General features: G+C 44.8%; 1 protein-coding gene across 2 annotated transcripts in view; it reads left to right on the forward strand.

Moving 5' to 3' along the window:
• The window catches only part of MGAT4B (alpha-1,3-mannosyl-glycoprotein 4-beta-N-acetylglucosaminyltransferase B), a 105,657-nt gene that overhangs the window by 78,624 nt on the left and 13,628 nt on the right, over nt 1–13,405 (forward strand). For both annotated transcript variants that reach the window (XM_039485727.1, XM_039485726.1), the window contains exons 5-9: nt 2,443–2,489; nt 5,634–5,747; nt 7,256–7,331; nt 8,212–8,326; nt 9,419–9,549. In XM_039485727.1, coding sequence (XP_039341661.1) covers nt 2,443–2,489; nt 5,634–5,747; nt 7,256–7,331; nt 8,212–8,326; nt 9,419–9,549 — 483 coding nt within the window. The remainder of the gene's footprint in view (nt 1–2,442; nt 2,490–5,633; nt 5,748–7,255; nt 7,332–8,211; nt 8,327–9,418; nt 9,550–13,405) is intronic.

The following is a 13,405-nucleotide window of genomic DNA, read 5'->3' on the forward strand; positions in this document are numbered from 1 at the left end:
AGAAATCCACTGAGCAAGCAAAACCTCAGTGGTGTGTTGCTGGGAGCAGAGTGAAGATAAATACCTGTTTTCTACCTGTTTACCAGCAATTAGATGGTTTGAGTGGCGTTATGCTTACAGGTCTCTAGCTTGCGTTTTTTATACAAAAGGAAAGCGTTCTCTTGAGGAGCGAGTGGCTGCTATCCAAAGTGCTAAGGGTGGGGGTTGGATTAGTAGGTTCCTCCTGGGACTGGGGGGTATGGGTTTGATTCTCTCCTAATCTGCTTGATTGGCAGGCTGCGATTTTGGGCAAGTCACTTAATGCCTTTGTGCTTTAATGTACGTGTCTGAAATGGACCTCACAGAAATCGTGTGAGGATTTAAAGGGAAGCATCAATGTGAAATTACCTTTTTTTTTTAAATTGATTCGCAAGAATTTTCAGGTACTGAGTTCCCCCTGCCAAATTTTTTTTCCCCTCACTATAATTTAAATTTTTTTTCCTTCTTTTGAAGTATGACAGACTGTCTCAGATAGGGAAAACTGATCGTGGAGAAACAGTGAAATTAATGCTTAAATAAATTGCCAAATGCACAAAAACAGAGGAAATCTTTCTCATGTCTCAGTTACAGTCATAGCAGATGTTACAGGTAACAATAGAAGGTAAAACTACTTCAGACAGAAGGAGTCAGTAGACTCTATCCTTTTAACTGTCAGGTGTTGCAAGATCTGCAGGAGGGCGCTATAGAAGTGTGAACTATTGCTATGCTTGTTACACACCCAATCCAGACAGTGCATTTCTTCGTACATCACGGCCTGTGGGTCACGAGCCTTCAGGCCTAGGGTAGAAAATGATATAAAAGATGGTCTGAGATTTGAACGGTCATCAGATAGCTTGACGAATCCAGGCAACAACAAGCTGCCACTGTAGTCTTGGGAGGAGCAGGGGCAAAGATAAGAGAACTGACATCATTGTGGTGATATGGGCTCCATCCTGAGGGGTTTTAATGGCTGCCTCTAAAATGCAGAGTATTTCAGAAACTGAGAACCAACTCCCAATTCAACAGTATCTGGCTGTGGCAGCTAACTTCCTTCCTATGAGTTGTGAAAAATATTCCACTGGGTCACCAAGGGAAGCAGCCTGCTAATTACGTTGTAAGACTCCAGCCTGCATCCTCTAGCTGCGTTGGCACTGGGACAGCTGTCCCTGTCAGAGCAGTTAGACACAGCTGTAATAGGAAGAGTCCTCTTGGAGTGGGTTTGCTACATTGCAATTTGCTGTCATGATGGGGAGGAGCCCCATTCCTCCCCTACATCATCATTCAAAGCAGGCTGGCATGTGTGGGCAGATGTGGTGTTTGGTATCCGATGCCAAGTGCTGAGGCAGTTATAGTGACAGATGGGAGTTGTGTGTTCGCTCCCAGAATATAAGGCCATCTTCTTTCCTTTTTGTAGCTGTTTTCCCGGCTCTGCCAGGGTAAGAAATCAGTCTCTCGCGGTGGTTCTGAGAACCCCTGGAGAAGAGGAGCTTGTCTCTCTAGAAAAACTTGACTTGTTGTTTTTCTGGGTAAAGCACTGGCCTTGGCTTCTGTCATAAACCCCTGACAGCTCACTCTTCACCCCAACATGGCACCAAATCTGACACCATCTGGGACCGAACAGGACATTGCAAGCAATTGTTTAGCACTTACTCCTGGTGATGGTAAAAGTCGTCATCTCTCCTTTGCAGATCCCAGCCTAGGACTTGTGTTCGCTGTTTCAAAAGCAGTGGAACCACTCAGAGCAGTAAAATCTTAGGAGGCCTCTTGATCCAGCATTCTGGAATAGAGGGCATGGGATCTTATTTTCTCTCCACTGGTCCCCTGCATGAGTCTTTGCATTTATATCTTTTCTATTGGTGTCATGAAGCATGATTAGCCTTTTCCCCTGAGCTACTGAGAGTGACCAGGTCAAATCTTAGGACCAACTGAGAGATTCAGGTTTGCAGCTGAAATTAACCCAAAATATAAATACATGTTATAATAGAAACCCCTCTGTTTTGCTGACAAAGGTAGAATTCCTTGTCTGTCAGGGACTGTTCATTTAGTTAAATGCCAACAGCCTGCTTGGCACCATACAGAAAATAGAGGAGGATGTGATCCTTGGCCCCAGACACTTAGTATTTTTATTTGATTTAACGCTGGCCAGACCAGAGGGATTTGAAGAAGAGTTCGGTTTTGATCCACCAAAATGAGGAGGGGATTTCAGGCACAAGGGCCATACAGAAGATGGCCTGGAGATGGATGGATGAATGAATGAATGGAGTATGGAAGTGTTGACAGTGCAGACTAGGGAGTACTAGCAGTGGCTTCTGAGATGCAGGCCCGGGCAGAGAATAAATCCGGATGAGGCATTTAAAGTATTGATGGTTGGTTTCTCTGAAACTGTATGATCTCTTCTTACAATGTTTAACTTTTTATTTTCAGACAGATGAACAGTATACAACTGGAGTGGCAGAAAACATCAAAAACTTGTAAGCAATTCCCATTCATTACCCTGCATGTAACAAAGCCTCGTTAAAGAAAATAAATGTCTTTTTGTTTGCTTGATTTTTCCGTTATAAATTCTAGAGTCTCATCCGGTCTCTTAATTAAGCTGATCTCAAATTCATCTCAGTCTAAATCAATACATGGTATTGTAACTTTAATTTTTTTCTGATCGTATCCAACCAGTCTTGTGCTTTCATGTACTCAGTGCACATGATCTTGCCATCTGAGTCGCTCTTCCTGTCCGGTGTTATGAGAAGATGGATTATTTATATTTACAGTCATCCTGTGGGAGGTCCTATTCTCATATAGTTCAGCATCCTGCCTGCTCATAGAGTCAGAGCAAGTGAACTGCATGACTGGCACACATGATCTCAAACCAAAATAAGGCTGTTACCGCCTAAGTGTCCATTTCCGTGCCCCTTTTTGCTACACCAGGTTAGGTTGCATTCCTTCTCTGGCACTGATCTCTCTGGAATTACATGTTAGTGTAACAAACTTCTGCCCCAGAGATACAGTGGCTGCCACAGCTTTATGATTGCTAAGTGAGGGAGAGAAACCTGTGGTAGATGGTTATTAGAGAGCTGGTCTAGGCATTAGCAGAATCAGCGCTCAAAGAGGAAGAAGAAAGCAATTGTAACAACAGAGGCTCTGAATCCAGTCCAGCTTCCGTGTCTGCATGTTTCCAAAGAACCCCAGTAACCTTAAGAGCAAGACTTTTAAAAGGACGATGTGACCTAATGGCTCAATTCAATTCCTGAGCTGGTGATGGGAGAGGACTTGGGACATGCTTCCAATAATAGAAAAGCAGAAGAGCATTGTATTCCTACTGCACTTGTAGAAGAGCTGAAACAGAGCCCTCTGTCTTGCTGTGCAAAGTGAGGCAGATCCACCCTTCTGCCTTTTGTGACAGGAGTGTGTACTTAGCAGGGGATAATGAGCTGATTGTCTGATGTACCCTGATGGAATTACCAGGCACTCTCGAAGGAAGGGCTCCTCTGTGAAAGGTCTAAAACTTTCATTAACTTAGTGATTTGATTTCCCCCCCCCCAAATAAATTCATAAATTATCTCTAAAATTCAATTGGAGGGGGAAAGCCTACAGTCTAAGTTCAAGTGCTCCTTCATCAATGTCCCAGCATTTGTAATGAGAAGCCATGTTTCAGATATCGCTTGCGGAACGGTAATTTAAAGGAACACCATGATGTCAGCTGGAAATGTTATCAATTAAAAAAACAAGTTAAAAGTAGTTTTGGGAACTACTGTCTTGGAGTCTCTGTCAGTCATGTCTGTTCCGCCCCTTGCTGCGTAAATGCTCACACATAAATAAGGGAGACTGACTGACTGACTATAGGGGTTAAACAATGAAACTGGTGATTAAGGCTACGATTATGTCATGGAAGTCATGGAATCTGTGACTTCCATTGAGCTCCGTGACATTTTCTACCCTGGGGCTGGAGCTCCCAGCCAGCCCCGCCCTTGCAGCTCCCAGCCAGCCCCGCCCTTGCAGCTCCCAGCCCCCAACCTGGTGGGCGGACCCCATGCCGCAATAAGCAGGTGAGGGACCCTGCGGCAGGCAGGCGGGGGGACCCTGTAGCTACCAGCTGCCCGGGGCGAGGGGACCCCACGCTAGCCCCGCCCCAGGGGCAGGGGGACCCCAGAGCTCCCACAGATATTTTTAGTAAAAGTCAGGGACAGACCACAGGCTGCCATTAATTTTTGTTTATTTCCCGTGACCTGTCCATGACTTTTACTAAAAATATCCATGACAAAAACTTAGCCTTACTGATGATACACAGAGTGCTGTCAAAATGTACAGTGTAAAACACTGGAGGAAAGCTGCCTTTCTGTCTAATCCCTTGCAGTTACAGTAATACTGTATTTGGATATTGTTTGTAACAATAATGGGTACACATTTTTCAGACAAGTGACTTTTTTTTTTAATTGACAGTGACCCTTTAAATTGTTCTTAACCATATCACAGAAAATAGACTTTGGTAGCTTTGTTTGGCACGACAGGAAATCAGATCAGCAGTAGAAAACAGGCAACATTCCTGGTGGTCTTCTAATAACCACGAAGACCAACTACAATGGTTTTGATAACCTACCAAATAAGCATAATATAATCTCTGCAAACTGGCATTTCCTGTGACACTTTGCAAACACCTGCATATTCACCTTATATTAGTAAATCAGACTTTGGGTCCCCCAGATTTGCTGGGGTCAAGCTAATTGTCTGTAGGGCTTGACATGTAAATAAATGTTTGTTTTTCTTCAAAACAGACTAGTATTTTTAAGGGGTTACATGCAGAAGTGGTAGGTGGGACACTTAGACATCAGTGGATCCAAATTGCTTCTTCAGGTTCCTCCACCTCTGAAGTGCTAGCTGTTCTGCTCCCACTCTGCTGCCTCACAGGAACCCACTGGAGTGAGTTTATGGGGGGATGGTCTCATAAGTGACCTTTTTTAAAGCATGTGCTGGGGCTTTGCCATGTTACCTTTAAAATATTCTAGAATCTCTGCAAAACCTCCTCATATGCTTATTAACACCCCTGATGGTATTCCCCTCCTCTCCCAAATGTGCCAACTTGGTGCTCCTACAGGGATGCCACCTTATAGCCAAGTTGAGTATTGTAGCACAGTGGGAACTGGACAGTGTGACTTGAGGGGAGGAACCTAAAAGGAAGAAATCAGGCTTAGATTCCCTTATGTGGTGAGTGTTGTTCCTCCTGCCAGTGTTTGAGGCATTCCACACACAACACTCGTGGATCACTTAAAAAAGAAAATCTGTGCTATCAGCCCAGCATCCCTGAGCAACCTACCATAACAAATCCACATGTTTGCATGTAGTAGAGAGACGAATACTGGTATACAACAGATGGCAGTTCCAGGCTTACATGGGGCTGTTAGAAACAGTTGGGGGAAGAGGAGATTTAAAATCCCATGACAAGTACCCTGTTGGTGTCCTTCTGTTAGAACTAAGCCTGCAAGTGCATTCACTACTACAGAGGTTTTATCTTGGAGGTTAATTTTGTTTGGCTCCACGGTCTGGTGTTTTCCAAGTGACTTCAGTTTGAATCTGTCATGTTACGCCTGGTACAGCAATTGCCTGCTTCCACCTTTCTCTCTCAGGTTCCCCAAGGAAATACACTCTGGTCTCCTGGAAGTCATTTCCCCCTCTCCACATTTCTATCCAGACTTTTCTCGCCTCCGGGAATCTTTTGGCGACCCTAAGGAAAGAGTCAGGTAATACCAGATGATTTAAAAATCTGAATAAGTAATACTTACATTCTCTGTACTCCTGACTCAGAAGGGATAAACGCTTCTGTGGATTTATGCAGGGCCCTTAAATTTGCTTTTTGTGAGAATTAAGGACCTAGTGAATATGCATTGTTGTTTTCTTCATTTGGCTTGGCTTGCTGTGCTGTGTTACCCATGTCTATTTTCTACAAGTCAAACTGAGACAATGCTGCTAAGCTACAGGATACTTACCTCGAGAAGCCATTTGTTTTCCAGTTAACTCCAAACTAATCATACTGTAAAGAACAGGCTTTCTTTATCCCATCTTCTCCTCTGGTGAAAGTGAAAGGTGTATTGTGTTGGCTCCCTGTGACATTACCCAGGGTACAATCTAGACTGATTAACAGCTCTGTCCCCTCAGTTCTCCAATCCGGGATGCCTTTTAACACTGCTTCGCTGTGAGAGCAGCCACTCCTGGTCTGCTCACACACAGTCTCCAGCATGTAAATTACTCCCAGTTATAGTATGCTATAGCCAGCCATGTGTTACACTGCAGAGCAACACCAGCAAATTCCCAGTCCCAGACTTTCCCCCAGAAATGTGTGTCTTGTACTGGCCAGCTCTCTCCTGGACAATGCAAGCTCATATAAAGTCTGTCATTTTATTAATATCCCAAATGGAGTGTTACTTTTACTTACACACACACACACACACGTTTAGATAAAACAAGTGTATTATCTACAGAAGATAGATTTTAAGTGACTACAAGTAATGAGGCATAAAAGTCAGAATTGGGGTTACAAGAAAATAAAAGTAAAATGCAACTAATGCCTAATTTAACAAGCTAAGTGAATTCAAAGCAAAGTCTCTCTCACCGCATGTTCTAGCAGTTTTACTGGCTGAATTCCTTTTAGTCAGGATCCCTTCCCCCATCCAAAGCTTTTTCCTTTGTCCTTCAGGTGTTGTGGATGCCGTTGAGAGAAAAGGAGGGATAATTTGTGATGTCTCCTCTCTCATAGTTGTTTCTCTTATTCAGGAGTCATCTCCAACTGAGATTTAGGAGACAGTCTGTGTGGATGGGAACCCCCAGCTATTTCTTTGTCAAGATGTAGATTTTTCACCCACATCCTCTTTCCTGCCAAAGAATGGCCACTTAACCAAGCGGTGGTTCATTTGATTTTGTAGACACCTGGCTGAGGCGTTGGCTAGCCTTTTGTCTCTGGGGAACTGGTCTGTGGCTGCTCCCCCAGACTTGGAACATGTCTTAATAATACCATACAGAGGAATCTTGTAAATTTACATGCAGTGTTGCCACACATACTTTACCAGGACAATAATGATCAGCAAATTATGAGTTTTAAAATGACACCTTACAAGGCATACTTTGTACAGAATTTATCATAGTCCTGTAAAAGGGGTGAATATAAGGGTACACAGACTGTCACACTCCCCAAATGAAGCATCTGCCGGCTGGTAGTAGGGCAGTGGTCTCATCACATTTGTCTGGTTTGCAGGTGGAGAACTAAACAGAACCTAGATTACTGCTTTTTAATGATGTATGCCCAGTCCAAAGGCATTTACTATGTGCAGGTAAGTTTCATGGTGAGGTGGGAATGTATGAATTCACTGAGACACATATCTTGTACCAGTGAATGTGGGGAGGGGTGTGTGTGTGTGTGTGTGTGTGTGTGTGTGTGTGTGTGTGTGTGTAAAACATAAAGTGGAGTCTTTGATGTGGGGGAGTGGAAGAAGGGAGAGGTTAATTCAAATGCTGTTGGAGTGTTTCTGGTGTTGACTATTCTCCAAATGTGATACCCATAGGATATGCTTTTCCTTTCACATCCAGTCCTCCCAAGTCTGATTCAGGAACTTCTCTGCATTTCTCCTTCAACCATCTCTCTCTTTGTCTCTCTCAATTTTCTCTCTCTCTCTCTCTCTCTGCGCGTGCACAGATATTTACTTTGGACCAGGTTAGATTAACCCTTTGCAAGCCAAAATGTAAGTCTTCATTGTAGTGTGAAGTAGATTCTCCTGAAAACAAAGTATATTAGCTCTACATTATGGGCAGCATGCGACTGTGGGAGGGATGACTCACTTTGAAATTTGCCGACCTCTGGTGCCACACTGCAGAAAAACTTTACAATGGAACCTGGTCTAATGGCTAGAAAAGTAGCAGTTCCTTTTCTGTCATGTATGAGCTGCAGCTTACCCAACACAGCTGTTAAAGTTCCCTTTGGCCAAACAGGCTAAAGAATTTTGCCCAGGAATGGAAGAGGTGGAGATTCACAAAGAGTAGGAGTCAGTTTTCCTTTAGCCTGTTGGATTAGATTAGAAGTGTATGTTCCCACAACAAACTCTGCCTTTGCCAAAACCTTCTCCTGCCTTCCTGTGTCGAATGTTGTGCAGCGGAGAGACTGGAACAGAACATGTGTTTTTGTTGCATGTGCTAAGTTTCCTTTTCCCCTTGTAGCTCGAGGACGACATTGTAGCCAAACCAAACTATCTCAGCACAATGAAGAACTTTGCTCTGCAGCAGCCATCTGAGGAGTGGATGATCCTGGAATTCTCGCAGCTTGGGTTTATTGGTAACTGACTCTTTTTCCTCCCCTCCCCACCCCAGCACCTTCCAAATGTGGCTATCACACAGCTGGCTAGATCTTACAAACAGCAACCCCCTTGCTTAGAGACGTTTTCCCATAGTAAAGGTAAATTCCATATGCTTGGCTTCTTCTAACACTTTTATAGTGACCCTTTGACTTGCTCAGGAAATAAACTACCTCCAAGTTTTCTGTCCTGAGCCTCCTGGTCCTGGGATAGTTACACAGCTGGAATGAAAACCTGTGGGTCAGTCACCTTCCTGTTGACGCAGTTCAGATAAAACACAGAGCAACTGTCTCTAGCTTCTTGTTGCCTTTTATGTGGTGTAATGTTTTACTGATGTGCTCTGTTAAACAGGCAAAGCTTCCTACGAGACTTAGCTTACAAGTGGGTAGGGACGGTGCTTGTCCATGTTGCATCTTCCACAAGTATTAAACTACTGATATTGTGATTCATTTTTAATAAAAAAATAAATCTGCCCAGTGGCCCAGCAGAGAGGCTTGCTTCCTGGATGTGACTGGTTGCTTCTTCTAGAAGCACCTGCGATAACACGCTCAGTCTGTGGGCCGGAGGAAATTTTACATCAGCTGAGAACTATTTCAGGAGCAGCACTGTATGGTTATGCAAGCAGTTTGGATATTCCTCTGCTGGGTGTTGGCTACATTCATTTAACGGGGTTTGATGTTTCCCTGAAGTCTCAGGGCAGGACAATAATCTGTGCTAGAACTGTGCATGAATCCCATTTTCACCCATACCTCTCTGGTGTCCCCTCCCCACCTGGTGTGAATGTTCCTCGCTATTGATCTTGACTTCAGTGGGACTCATAACGCTGTGTGTTGCTAACTCGCTAGCAACAGTTCTATAACGAATGCTAATTTTAGAACTGTACAGGCAGCGTCAGTGATGCTGATGCATAAGCTCCAACTGCGCAAATCCATGGTTACTTGAAACTCCGTTAGAGATGCAGGGAGAGAAACCAGTTTTTCCCCTGAGGAACTTGTAATTCTTTTCAGTTGCTGGATCTTGCTTGTTTCATACTGTATCTGCTTTGTCTCTTCTCCATCCAAATGTGCTTTCAGGAAAGATGTTCAAATCGCTGGATCTCAGCCTGATTGTGGAGTTTATACTCATGTTCTACAAGGACAAGCCCATTGACTGGCTCCTTGATCACATCCTTTGGGTGAAAGTATGCAATCCAGAAAAAGATGCGGTGAGTAAACAATCCCCACAGAGGGCACGGAGAATCTTTCCACTCTGCACTTCCTCTGAATTTCCCAGAACTTGCTGGGAAAGATGGGAAGATCTCTTTTTATAAGAAGTAGTTATGATGAAATTTTGTTCTGAATCTTTGTTAATCTCATTTAGCCAGGAAAGCTTTGTTAGGATCTTACCTAGGAAAAAATGTTTGGAAAATTCAATATGTATGTTGCCTTCCAGATGAGCATGTGGCTAAGAGATGCTTTATGGGGATTCTTTGTGATGGGTAGAAAAGTCAGAACCTCCCTTCTGTAGAAGGATACTTCCCATTCTGGGCAATAATCTCTCCGATGCTAGGGGAAATTGAGACCGGCTGCTTGTTTAACTCCATTATTAGAGGATTTTCCCATAAACCTTCAGGAGAGTGGTCTCTTCCCCTCCATGCTTTTATCTGATCTTTTTTTAACTGTATGTTCCCTTCCTTGAAGCCTGCCTCCCCTCACCCCCTTCATTTATTGTAACAGGAAAATAACTCTTTGGAATTGCACTTGAGTATCCCTCTCAATTTGGAGCACACGTGCATGCTGACTTGTGTGTTTCAACTTAACCAGAGCAGATCGAGGATCCCATTGCGGCTCCCCGAGCTTCTCCACAGCCAGAGGGTGGTAGCCATGTAGAGATGTGGAGGGTGGGGGGAGTCTAGGAGAATCCTTATTGCTGTCTTGTGGTCATTGTGATCTGTTGTTTATCCTGCTATGTGTGTCTGATGCTTTACAGATGACAGTAAAAAAGGGACATCCTTTCTGGTGTTCTAAACTAAACTAAAATAGCAACAAGAGATCAGAGTAACCGGGATGGAGTGGAGTGGAGGGTATGGGAGGATGAGGGTTGCAGCCGTGAGTGTGAGATGAACTCATTGCCAGATGCACACCCTGGTCTTGTATTTGAATACATTTAAATCTGAGACAGAGGTCAGTGCCGCAGAGACCCCCAGAGAAGCAGGGCTAGTATCTGTCTCTAGTAGGTTTTTATCTTTTCTCCTCTATTCGCTCTAAGAGCGATAGGTAGCAGTATCCATTAGATCCTCTTGTGTGTAGGGTGATTTGTGTTCCGAACACCGTTTGTTTGTTCTTCAGGCAGTTTTGGCCCGGTGTGCTCTTGGGTGACAGACCCATTCTCAATCAACATATCCTACAGAACCTCTTCTCCTGGTCTGGGCAAGATTGGGATTTGTTTGTGCATCTGCTCCATGCAGGAGTGATGAGATGCAGCTGGTGCTTCCCCTCCCCCACCCACCATATTTAGCTTGAGTGGTGTTTTAATGCAGTTCCCACTGCGCAGCCAGTTTAGCTCATACTCTCCTACCTGACTGCTTCCCCTCCGCTGTCTTCTCAGGGGATGCAGCAAACCTCTGAATTGTTGCTTTTTTACAACTTTAACCTAATTCTAGTGTGGATTTCTGGCTCCTTCTCCCACTGTGTGCATGATAAACTCTCAGTAGCGCCCCTTTAAATGTGACTTGTAAATCAAATTGGTAGCTGCTAGGATTTGCTTTCTTGATTGAAACTTTGTTTGACCTGAGCTCTTTGGAAAATGCTTTGCCTGATCTGGATACATCCTGTTCTCTTTACATTTGAAAACTAATTGTAGATTTACCTGGGATAAAGTTGCATATGAAGAGCTGACCTTGCTGTGACTAGCAGAGCAGTTCCCCACCCTAATGTGCCTAGAACAATGTTGCTTTCATTAAATGTGTCCTTAACAAAATGAGTAAATTGGGGGGAGGGGTGTTAAGGGCACTAACAAATACCCTAACCTGTTTTTCCCATCTAGGTTAAAATAAGGACCTGAAATGAGCTGGTTTTTTTTGCGGGCAGTGCAAAGAGATTCTCCCATTAACATGGCCAGTTTTAATTTTATAATGTACTGAGAGTTGGATTAAGGGATTAGCTCAAATGCAGCCTGCAGAGAATACCCCTGGAATGTCCAGGTTCCGGGGAGGCACAGCAGACATGCCAACTCTCGCGGATTAATCATGAGAGTCACAATTTCTGAGTAAAATTATTTCACAATAGAACTCTCAAATGTCAGGATTGTGGGCTGGGGGGGTTTCCAGCTTGGGGGGTGGGAATCCTGACCTCTGAGAGCTCTAAAAGTGAGGCTTAATTTTACTTAGCAATTCTGTCAGCCACAGCGGGGGCTCCCCCTCAAGCCTCGGGTGTGGGGCGGGGGGGCCAGGCTCTTGCTGTCAAGCGCAGGTGGCTGCTCCCCTGCCAGCCTGGGAAATGGGAGAGCCCCCCCCTCTCTCCCCCCACGCCTGGGGAGGGTGAAGAAACCCTAAGAGGAGCAGAAGTGAGGCTGGGAGGGCTGAACCATGGCCTGAGGGCTGCAGGGGGACTGAAGTGAGGAGGGTGGGGGCTGATGGAGTTGGGGGCCTGCACTGATGGTGAGTTCTGAGCAGATGGGGTGAGTTCTGGGAGGGTGAACTAAGGGCAGTGGGGGTTGATGGGGTGAGGGGCTGAACTGATGGGGTGGTGATGATGGGGGTAGGAGGACTGAATTGGGGGGGATGGGTGAGGACAAACTGATGGGGGGGCTGGGGAACAGGATTAATTGCTGGGCAGAAGACAGGCAGATGTGGGGGGTGAGAGCCCCTGCAGCAGGGGCCAAAGTCACCTTATCTAGTACATATGGGAGAGTGAGCAGCACTACCATGCGCACACCTGGGGATGGGCAGGGGGGGTTCAAACATCAAGAGACCGAGCTAAAAAACACTTCATGGGGCCAATCTCATGATTTCTTGGAGTCAAACATGAGTTTTGGTCTCTTGAAGTTGGCAGTTCTGCACAGGTAACGGGAGCTGTGCCAAGGGCTTGCTTAGCAGGAAAGGCTTGAGCACCACTGATGGGCTTCTATGCACCTTGTCCCCCTTTTTAGGTCTTAGTATAGTGCAGGGACTGCATTCAGAGAGCCCGTCATAAAGGGTACGTAGACAGACCTCATTGAGTTTGGTACTTTGCAAACATCCCTATAAATGGGGTCACACAAATTGTTGTACCCTGTCTTTCCGTGTGCTTAAATCCTTATTTGCATCCCATTGCCCTCCCCACAAGGAAAACTGAATTAAATTTCTAGCTAATGCGACTCCTGTGCAATGTACTGTGGATAAATCCCCACAAGCCAGAGGCTTCTAATAAGTGTCCTGGATACGATATAACAGGGGGCAGCCGTCATTCTGGTCATTCTATAACAGATTTAAAAGTCACTATTCTTGAACAAAAAATCTTCAGAAACAGACTTCAAAGAGCAGGCATCCGCCGAAGTGGGTATTCACCCACGAAAGCTCATGCTGCAAAACGTCTGTTAGTCTATAAGGTGCCACAGGACTCTTTGCTGCTTTTACAGATCCAGACTAACATGGCTACCCCTCTGATATTAGACTTCAAAGAGAAACAGCAGAACTAAAATTCATTTGCAAATTTAACATCATTAATCTAGGCTTGAATAGGGACTGGGAGTGGCTGGCTCATTACAGAAGCAGCTTTGCCTCTCCTGGAATTGACACCTCCTCATCTATTATTGGGAGTGGACTACATCCACCCTGACTGAATTGGCCCTGTGAACACCCTTCTCTTCATGTCTCATTATATAATGCCTGCAGCTGTCATGCATCTGATGAAGTGGGTTTTTTACCCACGAAAGCTTATGCCCAAATAAATCTGTTAATCTTTAAGGTGCCACCGGACTCCTTGTTGTTTTTATGATATAACTAGACTGTCTTTTCCCTAGGACTCCTCTCTGTTCCTTTCCCCAATCTCTCTCTGCCTGGTTTCCTCTCTGCTCAGGGCCAGCTCTACCATTTTTGCCAC

This window comes from Mauremys reevesii, linkage group 8, assembly GCF_016161935.1.
Source record: "Mauremys reevesii isolate NIE-2019 linkage group 8, ASM1616193v1, whole genome shotgun sequence".
In the NCBI taxonomy this organism is placed as follows: Eukaryota; Metazoa; Chordata; order Testudines; family Geoemydidae; genus Mauremys; species Mauremys reevesii.